Below are 17,455 nucleotides of genomic sequence, written 5' to 3' on the forward strand. Positions count from 1 at the left end.
CGCCAGCCAAGTTTGTTATAGGCACAAATTTAAAGCACACTTTAAAATCTGTACCTCCATGAACCAGTTTTCAGATGGAGCCTTGTAGAGGACGTTGACCTTGCCATGGACGAAACTCAGCTGCATATCTTCACACTCATCCACAAGGAAGAGCTCAAGAGGGTCCGATGACTCTCCAAGAACAGTATCAGTGCCACGGCAGAACCAGTGTGCGTGAAACATCTTCTCACCATCCTCCCACAATGCTGTAATCCTACAATAAGGAAATTGTATCAAGCCAATATGACTTCAACTGAAGTGCTAAGAACCCAGGTTTGCTTCAGTAGAGGTTACCTGGCCAAGTAGAGGGGATGTGACGGGTCAGCAGGGCTGACAGACACACAATCTCCCACCTCCACCACCTCATTCTCCACACGCACCTTCATGTAGTACTCCTTCCTTCCCTCAGTCTGCAAGGACAACAATCAATACTTAGTCCACAAAGCAGACATCCAGTTTCTCATTGCAAGACAGAACGATCACATACCTTGATGGGATCGCCCACCCAGCTGATCTTATTCTTCGTCTGCTTTTTCTTTTTTGCCTGAGACATTTTCTTTGTCTCCTTAAGTGGCACCACTTCCTCCTCATCCATATTCTCATCATCCTCAGCTTCTTTCACTGCCAGGTTGGGACATCTGGACAAGGGACAAGACACCCATTTAGCTTTATTCTGGCAAACAAATCCAAGGCCATTAAGCAGGATAACACAGACTGGCAGGAAATAAAGGGCCCTATTCTCAATCTGTACGACAGGGGGCAGCACACTGGCTAAAGCGAGTTCTGCGCTTTATTAGCATTAGACACAGCACTGAACAAGGATATGAAGAACAAGGATATGAAGAACATGGACGCAATGAGGCACTGTGAAAGCAACAAAGAGGGCAGACTTAAAAGCATGAAGTGTTTGACCAAAAAAAGAAAGGCTCAAATAAATTAAAAATATGACAGACTTTAGTTAGCAACAAGATAAGGTAACGATATCCTTAAGAAAAAGGGAAGAGTCTAACGGGGGAAGAAAAAAAAAAAAAAAAAAATCCATGTATAAACTTTTGCAGTATCTGTCCTACAAAAACACAGAACCCTCACTGTACAAAATTTCAAAATCAAATGTCGAGAAAAGGAGCAAGAAGAGATCATTTAGTCATGTTAGTAACACAATTGAGAAACAAGCTCTGACCAGTCACTGACATTCGGTCTCATTTCACAACACATGGAAACAATACTACTTTTTCGCCAAGTACAAAGATTACGCAAGTATGAGGACTGCCCACTGTTACCATACCTCCTCTTCTGACAGGCCTGTTTACTTCTGCCACTTCCTCCAAACTTGATCATATCCTTACAGGCTGAACACTTGCCACAATCTGGCGCTTGACACACCTGAAAGAGACAGATATGATGTCCGTCTGAGTCACATGGACATTGCAGGCATATTTTGGTTGCTTTAAAAGGCCACTTTTGGACAACCTACCTCACAGACACCACAACGGTGTCTCTTCACACCACCTCCATCCTTATTGTTCTGGTCAATCTGATCAGAGAAAAAGGTGTCAAAGATCAGGTGGACCAGTTTAGTGGTGGTGGCTTTAGTTGGGCCCTTGCTGTCCTTCTCAATCTTGGTGGGATGACGGATTGCTTGTCTTCTGGCTGCTCTCCTGAAGGACAAAAAGAATGTAATGAGCTACAAATGCACCATTTTTGGACACAGAGACCACTAACATCCAAGCGAAAATGGAGCCATGCATACAATATGTATGGAGTTCACAAGACACTGAACGGACTGACAGTTTGTCAAGATTTGGCGACGTTAGTTTCTCACTTCAAAGTCAGATTTAAAACATCATCTGAGCAGACTGGCTCCATTATTTACAGAACAAGGACATTCAGTTCTTTCAGAGGCTAAATGGGCAACTTGTAAATTCAAACAATGGGAGCCCAAATTACCATCTGTTATGCAGAGCCATGCAAGTCAGGGAGGAGGGGAAAAAAAAAAAAAAAAAACAAAAAAAAAAAAAACAAAACAAAACACAAAAAACAAAAAAAAGCTATGGAAAATGTTCTCTTCACCCACCCCTTTCAGCTAGAAGTAGTTTACCACCAACACAGGCTACTGCAGTTGAGCGTATGGGTATGGGAAAATAAATAAAAACCAAGCCACACACTCTGCAGAAACACCAGGCTTTACATACCAGTACAGTTGCCTGCTGCGTTAGGAAAGGTTAGAGGATCATTAGAAACATCAGGAGATCATGGAACAAGCACAAATGAACCTTAACATCCCAACAAAACACTGAATGTTCAGTCTACCTTGACTCAAGGAACTTCACACATTTAATTTAATTAGAATGGTTATATTGACCTATTAAGCTTTTGTAAAAGGCTAAATGATCATCATACGGATTTCAAAGTTGAGGATTCATTTGTTTTATTAATACACATTGAACGAAAAACTACTATAACATTTTAGATAATTAAGTATAGTTTTTGATAAAACATCCCATGTTTAAAGAAGTGGCAGTAACGCTTTGGTAGTGAAGGGGTCACTGACGACAATGACACGTATCAGTCGTGACTGTTTTGGTAGTGACAATTTTATGGCATACCGAAACGCCACCAAATGTTTTGGTAGTGACTGTTCCAGTAGTGATAGTCTTATGGATTAACACCCAAAAAACAAGGACGTCACTACCGAAAACGCCACCAAATGTTTCAGTAGTGACAATTTTTGATTTTTATACTTTTGGACCTAGTTCAAAGATGCTAATCAGCACATGGTTAGCTAGCACAGTTGACGAACCTGAAATAAAGGTACACATAACTAATGTTGGGCGATAATGCTCAATTTTTTTTTTTATACTGTCAGCCTGTGAGATTGTTGAGAAATGACATCATCGTGCCAGTTTAATTATTTACTTGGTTTCATTGCCGGAAAGTGAACCAACACCAGCATAAGGCTAAAAGCAGCTTTGTTTTTTAATAGGGCTTAATTTGTTTAACGTGATAATGTAATAGAAACATTGTAAGTTACTAACGCTTACATTTCCTTAGTTATTCAAAAAGCAGCTAAAAAAAAAAAAACAAAAAAAAAAAAAAAAAAAAACAAACAAAAACAAACACATTTACATCAAAGAACATCACTGACTAGCATAGCATAGATTAGCATGAGTTTATGAGTTTAATATACAAGCTTACTAATACTTTAAATATTATGGTTTCAAATTATTATGGTTTCAATAGATAATAGAAGGATCTTAGTAAACATCCAAGATTAGAATACTCAAATGCTTTTTAAATGTTGTATTTGGTTGTGGGACAGCAGTTTGCACCAATTCTGTAGAATGACCCATATATATAACATATATATATATATATATATATATATATATATATATATATATATATATATATATATATATATATATATATAAAAATATAAGGTTTGATTAGTGCTAAAAAAAAAAAACAAAAAAACAAAAAAACAAAAAAAGACCAAATGTCTGTTCTGTTACCTTAACCAAGGTTTGATTAGTGCTAACAAAAGTCTAGTGTCATCTAGATATTTCAATAACTTCTACTTGCCATTTAAATCTTGGTTCCCCCAGCACCAATTCCAGAGTATTCCACATAATATTTTAGCAAATCTGTCAGTTTCATTAGCATTAGATCCAACGTCCAAGTATATAGGGGGCATTCAAAACTATTTGTATTGGTATTCAGCCTTTTGCAGATCTAGGAACAAAAGTCCGTCATTATGGCTGCACACATCTGCCACCTCTTGGTGGCATTATACCATAGATTATATTACATTTGGCCACACTGCTCTTTAGGTTTTAGCAGTCAACATTATATTGGTCAGGGTCAGAAATTATGAACAAAAAAAAATTAAGACCAAAATGAACAAAAATGCCTTGTAAGATTAAGACGAAGGGGCAATAATGCCCCTGCACAATTAAACAAATGTATTACGGCTACCGCGATTAAAATTAAATATGAAAATGAAGTGCCAATTTGCAAAGTTATTTATATTCACCCACACTGCAGATCGCTTTTATGTGCCGTTTTGTGCAGCATTGAGCCTTATAACCAAAATCAAACATTTCGGTCGAACTGTAAATAGATTTTGTAGCTTCATTGGTTATGAGTTTCTGCATCATTGATATGTTTGTCTATGAAGCCATAATGTGACATGCCTAAAACAAAACTATATCATTAATCATCATCACTATTATAATATAAAGACCAATAATTAATGTCATAATATTGTATCCCTCCTTTGAGTCGACCATTACTCTGTGCTTACAGTCAAAATATAAATTCTGCTAGAATATGAAACTCACCTCTTGCCCAAAGTAACACCAGCCAGCTTGATCAAGTCTCTCATACAGGGAGTGATAATGATGGGCTGCTCATCTGAGTCGCCAGCCTCATCGTAGCTCTCCACCTGCTCCACCACAAACTGGGCATGGCGCAGCAGTGTGTCCTCAGTGAAACGGTTGAAGTTGAGCCCAGCAGGTGGAACAGTAGTCTAAAGACATGAAGATATTGTTCAGGACTGCTGATGGGAGCAAAGACATACTAAGAAAACTTCAACCAGCTTACCTCAATTTTATTCAGCAGATCTTCATATGTGGCATCCTGGTTCTTCTGGAGAAATTCAACCACAATCTTGCTCATGTAGATCTTCTCCTGCATCAGAGCAAAAATGGGAGAGTACTCCTCACTGGGGTCCATTAGGATGTAGTCAGCAAAGGCTGTGGAGAAGAAATAAGACAGGTTGGATCTCATGTGCATAGCCAAATTTGACTAGGAGTTAACTTGAAAAATACTTACCTGTGGTGAAGCCAATTAAAGCCTTCTCCCCACCATCAAAACCAGTGATCCACCAAGCATTGATAGGACCAAGCTTCTTAGCAGGAACACCACCTAAAGAGAATTGCAAACAATTTAACCTACACTAAACCCTAAACTGGCTAAATAAACTCAGTTTTCAGTGCAAAAATAAATTGGGACATACCATCCATGCATGGGTTGTCATCATAGATTGGTTTAACGGCACAACTAAAGTACAGTTCCACATTCTTCTCAATAAGGCCAGAGTCAAATGGACACAGATGTCCACGCTTGTCATATACGCTGTGAAAGGAAATTGTAAAGTCAGTCAAATAATTGAAGGACAGAAAATATGAATAACATTCAGCATGATGCACATCTCATTACCTGAAGTTAGTAATCTTGTGCTGGGGCAGATCTTCATAGCTTTCAAAACCATCCTCATTTGCATCAAAGAGGGACAGACGCTCATCAGTCAACATCTCTGGTTCATCCAACTGCCAGAGACAAATTCCATTTAATATAGTAGTATTGCAAAGGCATAAATCAACTTTAAATTGTGAAAAGGATCAGTAATAAGCTTTTTCCTAAGTAACCAATTGATGCCATTGTAAAACCAACACTTCATAACAGCTCAAGGCATAAAACACTCACAGCATCATCAGGATCTCCCTGGAAGAACTTGAGATCTGAATCATCCAGATACTGCCTGCAGTCGGGACACTTCGGTGGAGGGGTCTAAAATGCAGATTAAAGAGATTCATTTAGTGCATTAAAATTCAAACAGCAGCATAAAAGGGGAAAGAAATGAGCGTCACCTTGGCTGTAGACACAGGCTTGATCTTGCCATTAATAGTGTTCTCAGCATCAGGCCTGAAAGGAGGGCATAAGATTTATTAACCTCATATGTGACCCTGGACCACAAAACCAGTCATAAGGGTTAATTTCTTAAAATCATTTGAACTGAAAGCAGAATAAGCTTTCCACTCATGTATGGTTTGTTAGGACAGGACAATATTTGGCCGCGATACAACTATTTGTTTAAAAAAAAAATAAAAAAAAAAAAAAAAAATTATTATTATTAATAATAATAATAATAATAATAATAATAATAATAATAATAATAATAATAATAATAATATTTTTATTATCTGGAACCTGAGGGTGCCAAAAGGGGGGAAAAAAAAACAAACAAAAAAACCCTATACAATGCATTTTGCCCATTCCTACAAATACACCTGTGCTACTTAAGACTGGTTTTGTGGTCCATGGTCCCTTTTCATATGGAGAAAAAACATTTTAGTTTGACTTTAACATTGAACTCACTTCTCATCTTCTGTTTTAAGGCGTTTCTCTTCATGAACCTTAATGCAGGGAGGGGGGAGAGAGAGAGAGAGAGAGAGAGAGAGAGAAAAAAAAACAAGAAAAAAAAAAAAACAAAAAAAAAAAAAAAAAAAAAAAAAAAGCTCCCATTAAAATATTTCCATGAGCTTTTTAAAACTGCATTAACGGTCAAAACTCTTACCTCCTCTGCTATATCTTCCTCAGGCTTTACCTCTGCGTCACCATTTGTGGTTTCTCCATTCAGCTCATCAGACTTGCGTTTTGGGCTATTGGAAGGTGGTACAACACCCATTTATAAATTCAGCCAGTTCACAAACTGCACATCAGATTTGATTTGTTAAATTGTTGACTTACACTCTAGAGAACATGGAAAGGATAGTTGGCTGTTTCCCAGAGTTACGTGTGACCCTGGTACTGGCTGGAGATTCTGTCGGGGAATAAAAATGCGCTGTTAATATGACTAAAGGTACATACAGCACACAATGTAGAGATACAGCTGTCTTGCATCTCTAAAAGCTGTAAATCCACGCAACTCACTCTTGGGCTCAGAGTCTGCTTTACTGCGACGGCCGCCCCTTCCCTTCGGGGCACTGGGAGACTTTATAGCCTCTCCGTCCTCCTGAGTATCCATGGCTCCCTCCTGCTCGCCATCGTCTTTGTGAGACCCATTTTCAGAGAAGCCGTTCGAATGCCCGTTCTGTTCCTTTCCTTCATCCTCCTTAACGACTCCCAGAGCCTTCTTCAGTACGGCCTTCACCTCCGACGTGTAAACCTCCTGAAGAGAAAGACACTCAAGTTGAAGCACAAGACCTGAACCGTTCTAGACGGGAGAACTGAAAGGACACCATAACTCACAGTGGAAAGCTCGGAGCTCTTTAACTTGTCCTCAAGGATTTTGAGCTGGTCCTGAGTATCAGCGAGCAGGAACTCCTGCAGTAACCTGAGCTTTTCCTTTACACACTCCTACACAATGAAGAAAGAAAAGTGTGCAGTCAAGCCACAAATTTTTTTTTTAAATCATTCAAGCATTCAAGACACACTATCAGTTTTTGCTTTCCTTGGGAACGGTACTCAATACCTTCTACTGTTTGAGTTACAGAAAAGCCTGAGCAACTCTTAGAAGTTGAATGATTACAACAGAGCATTTTTATGACATGCCATTATTAGAAATGAACAAAGCTCACATATTTTGCTGATTATTGCTTGTGAAAATGGTCAATTATTGTCATATTTTGGACTGTACTAATCGGTCAGACAGGGAAAAACATTTGGAGTACTATAGACTACAAAAAGTTACAACAAATCAAGGAAAAGACTGAGGGGAGAGAGGAAAAAAAAAAAAAAAAAAAAACCCTGTCTGAGGAACAAAAGGCGTTTGTGGTTTGCCAAACTGAACCAGGATTTCCAGGGCAAGAACCTTGACAACATTCATGTTTGCTCTTATTTCCGGTCAGATAGGTGAAATATTAGGCTAATATCTTAATACTGTTCGTACGTATCTTTACAACTTATTAACTTTAGTTTGTCAAAATATTGCACCCTTTCCTGCTCACAAACTCCTTTTTTATCCAATTTAGCAGCTTCCACACATTTTTTTCAACAGTTTAGACATCATAAGTTAGCAGAACAACATATTCAGTAGTACATCAACTCTGCAATCCATGTGGTTTACATCCCAGTGACTCCAATACGGCCACGCATCCCAATAACAGACCAAATCGTATCTTTATACTCAGACATGTTTTTCATTACCTTAAAGACATTTTGATATAAATGTCCGCAAAAGTTATTGCCAAACGTAAACTGTGCCTATAAATTCCTAACAAACAATAAACGGGTGTGCTGGACCAGAATATGCCAACCAAGTTGTTAAACCACTGACTTTCAATACACAAAGGGCACATTCTGTCAGAAGTAAACATCCACAGTAGGACTTTATCTGATTAAAATTCATAAGACTGCTATGAAAAATCCTCACCTCATCTGACAAACTGTCTCCACCTTCATCCAGCACCTGAAGCCTGGAAACAGGAGGGTAAAGAGATCTCATTAACATTACACAGCATATTTCTTGGAAAAAAAAGATTAAAATGACTATAAGCATTTTATAATATTTAACATGTAGTCTTAACACATAGTTTTATTATCAGCTGACAGTCTTAGAATGACGCTATCATGGGATTACGCAAGTAAACAAGCACACAGGCATGCAGAGACAGTCGGTATTTTTTTTTTTTATTAAACATCACTCAAAATGATCTCGGCGTGAATAAACTGCACAAAATCCAGCAGGATTCAGTAGGTTTGAGTGTAACCGCTTGTGCAGTGATTGAGTAGAGGGAGACAGGAGGCGGGCAGGGCTTCACTCGGACACATGTGTATTTGGCGCCAAATGCAGTCAGACTGACACCTGCGAGTCTCTTCGCATCAAAACAACCAGCCGCCGCCTGTTTTACCCGCTACATACGAGCTGATGGCGGGTACAGCATTTGTAGCACGGCTAAATGCTAACTAGAGTAAAAACTTAACACGTTTTACATCTCGAAACAGCACATAATAGAGCGACTGTTATGTGACGTGATCAATGTGTCGCTAGCAAAGCCCGCGAATGTGCAAACTATGAAATACAGTCTACCATTACAGTTGCATTAAGGCAAATACAGCACCGTACCGTTCCTTGACATCCTCTGGCAAAGACAATGAGGTCCTGGTAGGCATTTCAAGTTCGAGTTTGATCAAAGAAAATGACTATTTAAAAACACGATTTAAAACAACAACAGATAAAAGCGGTGATTAAGATCTGACAGTGCCAACAGCAGCGCTCACTGGAGGGGCTCAACGGGCTTTATGAATTGTCGCTAGCAGCTGAGAAATACGCGCGGGCCGCTTTTTCGCGCGGAAACGCGGGTGAGTTGGACGCGACCACTAGTTTAAAGTACGGGGGTCGAATGTGTCAAATGAGTCGTGCGTTTCTATTTTGGTTTAAAATTACTCTGGTACGTTATTTTTAGTATGTGGAAAACTTCTTAGTGTTATGAAATATAAACTTTAAGAGTGAAAGAATACGAAGTCTTAAATTGTTTTGAAGGATTGTTTTCGTGTGCACCCCTTCTACAGCTTCCGAGACTCAACCAATATGGGATGTACCATATTTTGCCTGGCCTCAGGGGTGAAAACTCACTCATTTTCATTACTCTTCCAATGTAAATATTTAACACTGCCGGTGACGAGTAGAAGTCGGACCCCGAGTCGCCTATTTCGGTTGTATATAAGGTTAGTATATTGAATCATAATTTATTTGAATTAACGTGTTGAATTATTTAAGTAAGTCATTTAAATATTTAATAACATATACAAATGGCTTTCAAACAAACAAATAAATAAATGCAGTATGCAGCGCTTTGAAATAAAGAAAAATCAAAAGGAAATAAAAGTAACATTAAATTGAAGAAATACAGTAACAGCAGGATTTCCTGCAGGTCTTTTCTGAAAGTGTTCACATTTGTTCAAATGTGTTGTCATTTTAATTTTCATACTGAACTATTGAACTAAAAGAAAATATATTCACATGGATGTACTCTTTTTCACTAATAATTAATGATTAAATTTTATCATAAACCAAAATCATAACATCTACATACACTACTGTTCAAAAGTTTGGGGTCAGTACATTTTTATTGTTTCTTTTTTTTTTTTTTTTCTTTTTTTTTTTTAAGAAATTAATACTTTTATTCACTAAGGATGTATTAAGTTAATAATTAAAAGTTTATTAAAAGTTAATAATAAATAATTTACATTGTTATAAAATATTTATATTTTGAATAAACACTGTACTTTTTAAACTTGTTATTCATGAAAGAATCCTGAAAAAAAAAGTCACAGGTTCCAAAAAATATTTGGCAGCACAACTGTTGATATTATCCAACATTGATCATTCTAATAATAAATCTGCATATTAGAATGATTTCTGAAGGATCATGTGACACTTAAGACTGGAGTAACAGCTGATAAAAATTCAGCTTTTCATCACAGGAATAAATTCTATTTTAAAGTATGTTAAAATAAAAAACATTATTTTATATTGTAAAAACATTTTGCAATATTACTGTTTTTTTCTATATTTTTAATCAAATAAATGCAGCCTTGATGAGCATAAGAGACTTCTTTAAAGACTATTACAAGTCATACTGACCCCAAACTTTTGAACGGTAGTGTATGTATACAAATATAATATAATGTAATAATAAAGAAATAAAAGTTAATGTACCAAAAGTAAATGTTCCATTATATCCAACAGTATTGTATTAAAATGCAATACATTGTTAACCTTTTTTTAATTTAAATAATAACAATTTAAATAACAAAAAATCAAATTCACTTTATATTGTTTTTGTTATAAAACAAAAACAAATGTAAAAACAAAAATATACACTACCTGTCAAAAGTTTTTGAACAGTAAGATTTTTTAAGATTTTCTTCTGCTCACCAAACCTGCACTTATTTGATCCAAAGTACAGCAAAAACAGTAATATATTGAAATATGTTACTATTTAAAATTGTTTGTTACTCTTTTCTATTTGAATATATTTTAAAATGCAATTTATTCCTGTAATTATTATTATTATTATTATTATTATTATGTTAAAGACAGAGTAGAATTCTTTTAGGTTTCTTTGATGAATAAAAAGTTAAGAAGAATAGCACTGATCTGAAATAGAAAGTATTGTAACATTATAAATGTCTTTATCATCACTTTTGATCAATTTAAAGCATCCTTGCTAAATAAAAGTATTAATTTCTATGATTTCTTTCTCAAAAAAAGTGCATAATGTTACAAAAGCTTTTTATTTCTTTGGATCTTTATATTCATCAAATAATCCTGAAAATGTACTCAACTGTTTTAAATTATGATGATAATAATAATAATAATAATAATAATAATAAAATGTTTCTTGAACAGCAAATCATCATATTAGAATGATTTCTGAAGAATCACGTGACACTGAAGACTGGAGTAATGATGCTAAAAATTCAGCTTTGAAATTAAAAGAATAAATTACATTTTAAAATTTATTCAAATAGAAAGCAGTAATTTAAAATAGTAAACATATTTCACAATATTACTGCTTTTGCTGTATTTTGAAAGAAAAAAAAAATGCAGGCTTGGGTAGCAGAAGAGACTTCTCACTGTTCAAAAACTTTTGACTGGTCTTGTAATTTAGAAATGAAGATATGCTTCAATGGCATGTTTTTTCTTCCTTTCTCTCCTTTTGTCCCCCTCCTCTTGGGATATGGCATGGCGGGCCAAAACAAAGGTCATCATGGGCCAACATGGGCCCTGGTTTTGGTCATCTCTACTTTGGAGTAACTACAACAGTTTGAAAAAATCATTCTCATCCAGTGATCACAATTGTGTAATCTTAGTTATCCAACAGATGGCGCAACAAGCCAGTACATGGTTTAACATATAACGTTAGAATCTATTCTTTGTCTGACCACAAGGTGACACACTTGTACAGCAGCTGTAGTTACTGCCATGGGTCCTCTCTCAGGATGAATGTGTTCTCACATATGCTGGGTGGAGTGGGAGTACAGAATGGACATTAATCACAAAGACAGTACTGAAAACAACTGTATATGTTTGCAGCTGTATCAGTATGGCTGATGTCACTTCCTGCTAACTCTTGGCCATATTCCCAGTGTTGTCTCCCAGGGCGGGTTGCTGTTCCCACCCAGGAATCTGGATGTTTGACAACAACCAGGCCAGACCATCCTTAAGCCCACTCAGTCAGAGTTCACAATCTTTTTTTTTTTCAGCATATGGTCATGCCGACCCAGCTAGTGGCCTCCTAGGCACCCCTTTCCCATAATGCCATTCCTATTGATCTCTCATCACACTCCCTCCTTCTTACTGAACCCTTCGGGTAAACATCTGCACTCCCACAAAACCTTGGAACTGGCACTTATTGGACTGACAGAAATCAATGCCAGCAGTTATAAGCAATATTGTTTGTTAAGAGATTCATGTCATAGCGAGTCGGGTCTTAACCATGTTCGTGCATGTTAGCATTAACTTTCCCTTTTTTATTGTGTATTCAGATTTCTGCAGCATGTGGGATAAAGCTCTAGTGTTCAGATTGTTAACCCAATACTGCCTAGGACTCAAATTCAAAGCAAATTACACAGTGGCATTAATCATTTCTGTCACTCACACAACAAGCAGTTCATAAATCTCTTCTGCTCACCAAGCCTGCATTTGTTTGATCCAAAGTACAGCAAAAACAGAAAAAACGTAAATATTTTTACTATTTAAGATAACTGTTTTCTATCTGAATATATTTTAAAGGGGTCATCGGATGCAAAGTTCACTTTTTCATGTTGTTTGAACATTAATGTGTGTTGGCAGCATATGTACAAATCTACCCTATAATGACAAAAATCCATGCAATGGTTTCTAATTAATCTGTAAAAATAATATCCCCTTTTTCAAATCGAGCCGTTCTCAGATGCCTGTTGGTGTGACGTCTAAAGGATCATGTGACACTGAAGACTGGAGTAATGATGCTGAAAATTTAGCTTTGATCACAGGAATAAATTACATTTTAGAATGTATTCAAATAGAAAGCAGTTATTTTAAATAGTAAAAATAGTTCACAATATTAATGCTTTTGCTGTATTTTGAATAAAAAAAAAAGGCAGGCTTGGTGAGCAGAACAGACTTCTTTAAAAAACATTTAAAATCTTACTGTTCAAAAACTTTTGACTGGTAGTGAACATGTATATAAAACAGAATGACGACAAACCACTTTTTTTTTTAAATTTAATTTCTTTTTATTTTAAAAAAAGGAATGAACTAATGTGTATGTACCTACATTAGTGTTTGGGATTGTACCGATTTAGCACAGGTAGCTTGCTACTAAAACACAAGGCTATTGCACACAAGACATTCTATACGTATACACATTACATACATACTGTACACAGATACATACATACATACTTTCATATATTTGTCATATAAAACAAACATTGTTCCACAGGGTAGGCAATGTTTTACATTGAACGGAGTGATAGGGATGCTCACACAGGCTTAAACTCTTCATGCATTACAAAAAAGAAAGAAAGAAAAACAAAACAAAAAAAAAAAACAAAGGTCAGTATTGGAAGAGCTGCCAAAGTGCTTTCTCTGCTGAACTTTAAAACCAATCAGCGGAGGAAACTAAAACATTTTGGGATCAAACTGCGAACGGAGTGAAAGTGTCAGACTGATAGCATTAATGTACAAGATCATTAAGGTCAGTCTATAACAACAGGAAGAAGCATCGGAAACACTGGACTTCCTGTGGTTGCAGGAAGTTTCTTTAGAAGACGTGTGACCTATTAAAAGACAGTGTAACACCTAACACCCCCAATATGCCTTTGAAAGAGAAAAAGGCATGCTCAATTTGTCAAATCTCAAGAGTTTCCTGTCAATTTGAATTAACTTTAAAATGTCATTAAGACTTCACAGTGAGTGCCCGTTCTTGTTGTTGCAAGCTCAATAATCAACAGGAGACAATGATGTTTGGTAATACTGTCGATCAGCGAAAACGTTCGCTCGTAACACTTCATTCTTAAATTCAGTTCCATTCGTCAAGAGGGCACGAAACGAAGCGCACGCTGCCGCAGCGACGCTACGGCATTGTCATGCTGAGAGAAACTCGTCATATCGGGAATTCAGTAATCACATTCTGATTGTGCTTTCCTCTTAGGAAAATGTAGGAATGTTGAAGAAAAAATAAAATAGTAAGCGAGTTAAGATGGACGAAGAGTAACATTGACAATTGTACATAGGTTTGCCATACATATTAGTTTTTACACAGGTTAAACTTTCATGCAATACAATGAAGCGGAATACTTTTATTGTCGGTAATCAAAGGGTGTTATGTATATCAAGTAATTCGATAAATACATTAGCAGAGGTTCTGCAAGCATGCATGGTAGTTTGGCTCACTTGGAGTGCATTGTCGATCCTTACAATTCAATCTGTCCACTTGAATCTCTCAACCAAGACAGTGGTAGTCTACTTGTGGATAGAATACGTCTTGTATGCGACTTCTGGTATGTTGGTATATGAGGAACATACAATCCCAAGCTGCCCAGAAGTCGACAAAGTGCAACTTTGATTTTTCAGGTTTCGTCAAAGAGCTTAAATGCATATTCCCATTTGAATTGGGCTTTGCCTTAAAATGTGGTGATGGTCAGCAACTTTTGCAAGGATAGAAGCAACCAAGGACACATGGGAGTCTGGTAGCACAGCTGTGGTATCAGCTCGAAATGTCCGAGAGTCCAAAGATGTTGATTGTGATTCTCATTTCATCCACTTCTGTCTTCCTCGCCTCCAAGATGGGGTCTTTCAAACACCTGGGCACTGAGGAGACAAATCAGACGCAAGTAGTGCAGTCCTGCATGATGGGAATTGACTGGTTTTCGTGTTTGTTGGTGCAGTGCTCCATTGAACTCGAGCTCTTGAGTGGCACCATGCAGCGGTGAGGCGGCCTGCCGCAGTTAAGCAGCCCCCAGCAGCAAAGCACCCTGAGGAACTCCTTCCTCATGTCCTTACTCCTCAACGTGTAGATCAGCGGGTTCAGTGCCGAATTCAGTGTGGCGATGCTGAAGAAGATGCCAGCTTTGTTGAGGATAGGACATTGTTCCATCGAACAGGAAGTGTCCAAGAGAAGGATGGTGAATGCGGGCAACCAACAAATGATGAAGACACCCAGCACGATCGTGACCGTCTTTAGGAGAGCGTAAGCTGGAGAATTGGTGGCCTCTTGTTGGCTGGTACGCACAATAAGGTAGATGCGAACGTAAAGGATCACAATGGACAGCAAGATGACGCTAAAGATGGTGACGACGAACAGGATGTAGTATCGAGAGTTGAGAGGCAGGACAGCGGAGCAATTTTCCACGTTATTAATACAGTTCCAACCAATAATGGGAAGACCTCCCAGAAGGATGGACATCACCCAGCACGCTCCGATCAAAAGGAACATGCGGCAGGTTTTGTTGGAGCCGTAAACTTTGACTTTGGTGATGGCAATGTAGCGCTCGATGGCGATAGCCAGCAGGCTGAAAACGGAGGCAGCCAGGGCAATGAAAGCAGTCCCTTCTCGTATGAACCACTGGACAGGCACTAAATGAAATGTCCTGGGGCCTGACAGGAAGATGTTTGCGATATAAGCGGAGCCAGCCAGTAGGTCTGAGAAGGCCAGGTTCCCGATGAAGAAGAACATTGCCGAGTGGAACTTCTTGTTGCGAAACACAGCAATGAGCACCAGGAGGTTTTCCAAGATGATGATACTGCAGATTATCACAAATAAAATGTTCAGGGTGCTCAAGCTTTGTTTACTCTCCATGCGCTCTCTTATGTCCAGTTCAGACATCTGCTTGACCTTGCTATAGTGGGCCTGTATGAGGGACTTGTTGAAATACTGGGAGTATTTGCTCATGGTGGCAACTTGGCAAAGCCCTACAACCGGACGGGCAGTACTCATTTAGAGGGCAGATTGTCTTGGCTTGTCTGGGCCAGCAGGGGCATAGGAAATGAGATGCCTAGCCCCAAGTCACGTCTCAGCGGCCCAGGAAGCTCCTCGGTGTCACCTGGAAACAAACACAAAACAGAACGATTACTGGCAGGCCAAAGGTGAAAAGGGACTATCAACACATCAAATATAAATTAGTCGGTTTGGACAGGAATAAAATTTTTGCATTTTTACCAAAGCTTGTCAGCTTCTGCACATTAGATCCTGTTTCCACCTTATATTAAACAGTTCACCCAAAAATGGAAATTCTGTCATTGATTACTCATTCTTCCAAACCTGTAAGACCTTTGTTCATCTTCAGAACACAAATTAAGATGTTTTTGATGAAATGCAAGAGCTTTTTGATCCTGCTAGACAACTGACATGTTTAAGGCACAGAAAGATATCAAGGACATTGTTAAAAAAGTCATAAAAAAAAACATTAGTAATTAATGACAGAATTTTCATTTTTGGGTGAACTATCCCTTTAAGATGTGTTTTCAGTGATCTGATTGCAAGAGGAAAGCTTAGTTATATTGTCATTTCCAACTGTTATTAACATGCTTTTCAAATGCATCTCCATTGACCATTTGTGTTCATTTTATTAAGACACTCTCCTCTTATTCTGTCACACTTTACATCATTGTCACAGGAGAGCTGCTCACATATATGACTGAATAAACAAAGTTTTGTTAAACATCTTACAAGTTAGTGGAAAAGAAGAGAATAAAAAAGTTTAAATCACTTGTTTTGGTGCACTTTCTGACAACATGTTCCAGAGAAATCATGTGTCAGGTGCGTGGGTGTCAAGTATGCGGTGTTTTACTATGGTCTGAGATGCATTTATAGAGTGTTTACGCTACACATGTTTTTGACTACCTCCATATGTGGTTTCAGTGATTAAATGACAAAACATTTAAGACCCTGTTTCCACCTGTATTTAGCGCTGAGTGCTTGTAATTGGAGCACAAAAATGCATCTTAATACCAGGTGGAATCACAACCTTAAAGACTCAGTCAGTTTCATGTTTTTTGTCATGTTACAGTGCACATTTTAAACAATCACACAACTATGATTGCTCACTGCTGCAGCTTGTTTAGAGACAGTTTGAACGAAATGTGTTAAAGCATCTACTTCAGCATGCACACTAGAGAAGCGCAGCATCTGGAGCCTTGTGCTGCAGACGTCAACAACATGAAAGTCTAACAAGCTTCCTTCTTGTAGTGTGCGCTAAGCTTTATCTAAAGCACAAGCAGTTGTCCTGCATTGATCAGACACATGTTGGAAACTAAAATTAGTTCAAGTAGAGTTCTGGAATTTCCCTTCTGTGTAAATACTACATGCCAGAACTGTCCTTATGGTACAGTCTGTTCTTGCCCCTTAAACTAAGATAAAGTGAGAGTTCATGTGGCAGACAGTCTTTTACACCTACCTATACGCACTGCTGGATTCTTAATATTACTATTCACTGACTCACAAAGTAATGTAACCTCACATCAGCGGATGTGTAAAACAACGTGACTTTGTAACCTTCACCTTGTTATTTCAATGTCTAGCACATTTTACAAGAAAAACCAATAACTAGAGTGTCATTTCCACAGGCCACAAATGCTGTAAACATTCCCCTAATCTAAAATCCCCTTTTGCTGATGACTAAATAAACAGAAGAAAAAATT

The 17,455-nt window shown here is 37.7% G+C and overlaps 2 protein-coding genes across 4 annotated transcripts in view; both read right to left on the reverse strand.

The window, feature by feature from the left end:
• dnmt1 (DNA (cytosine-5-)-methyltransferase 1) overlaps nucleotides 1-9,092 on the reverse strand; it is a 14,007-nt gene extending 4,915 nt beyond the window's left edge. Inside the window, exons 1-20 of one of the 2 annotated variants that reach the window (XM_051106143.1) lie at nucleotides 8,888-9,092; nucleotides 8,195-8,237; nucleotides 7,072-7,179; nucleotides 6,754-6,991; nucleotides 6,571-6,643; nucleotides 6,398-6,482; nucleotides 6,199-6,236; nucleotides 5,691-5,745; nucleotides 5,527-5,610; nucleotides 5,260-5,369; nucleotides 5,057-5,175; nucleotides 4,873-4,965; nucleotides 4,642-4,793; nucleotides 4,380-4,567; nucleotides 2,232-2,246; nucleotides 1,514-1,697; nucleotides 1,325-1,422; nucleotides 527-677; nucleotides 334-449; nucleotides 55-253 (exon numbers count right to left, since the gene is read on the reverse strand). In XM_051106143.1, coding sequence (XP_050962100.1) covers nucleotides 55-253; nucleotides 334-449; nucleotides 527-677; nucleotides 1,325-1,422; nucleotides 1,514-1,697; nucleotides 2,232-2,246; nucleotides 4,380-4,567; nucleotides 4,642-4,793; nucleotides 4,873-4,965; nucleotides 5,057-5,175; nucleotides 5,260-5,369; nucleotides 5,527-5,610; nucleotides 5,691-5,745; nucleotides 6,199-6,236; nucleotides 6,398-6,482; nucleotides 6,571-6,643; nucleotides 6,754-6,991; nucleotides 7,072-7,179; nucleotides 8,195-8,237; nucleotides 8,888-8,934 — 2,196 coding nt within the window. In that variant the 5' untranslated portion in view covers nucleotides 8,935-9,092. The remainder of the gene's footprint in view (nucleotides 1-54; nucleotides 254-333; nucleotides 450-526; nucleotides 678-1,324; nucleotides 1,423-1,513; nucleotides 1,698-2,231; nucleotides 2,247-4,379; nucleotides 4,568-4,641; nucleotides 4,794-4,872; nucleotides 4,966-5,056; nucleotides 5,176-5,259; nucleotides 5,370-5,526; nucleotides 5,611-5,690; nucleotides 5,746-6,198; nucleotides 6,237-6,397; nucleotides 6,483-6,570; nucleotides 6,644-6,753; nucleotides 6,992-7,071; nucleotides 7,180-8,194; nucleotides 8,238-8,887) is intronic. The other variant, XM_051106145.1, reaches the window with a different exon arrangement.
• Nucleotides 9,093-13,553: 4,461 nt separating this feature from the next.
• The window catches only part of s1pr2 (sphingosine-1-phosphate receptor 2), a 29,321-nt gene continuing 25,419 nt past the window's right edge, over nucleotides 13,554-17,455 (reverse strand). For both annotated transcript variants that reach the window (XM_051105898.1, XM_051105899.1), the window contains exon 2: nucleotides 13,554-15,858. In XM_051105898.1, coding sequence (XP_050961855.1) covers nucleotides 14,640-15,752 — 1,113 coding nt within the window. In that variant the 5' untranslated portion in view covers nucleotides 15,753-15,858 and the 3' untranslated portion in view covers nucleotides 13,554-14,639. The remainder of the gene's footprint in view (nucleotides 15,859-17,455) is intronic.

Source organism: Labeo rohita, chromosome 3, assembly GCF_022985175.1.
Source record: "Labeo rohita strain BAU-BD-2019 chromosome 3, IGBB_LRoh.1.0, whole genome shotgun sequence".
Classification (NCBI taxonomy): domain Eukaryota; kingdom Metazoa; phylum Chordata; class Actinopteri; order Cypriniformes; family Cyprinidae; genus Labeo; species Labeo rohita.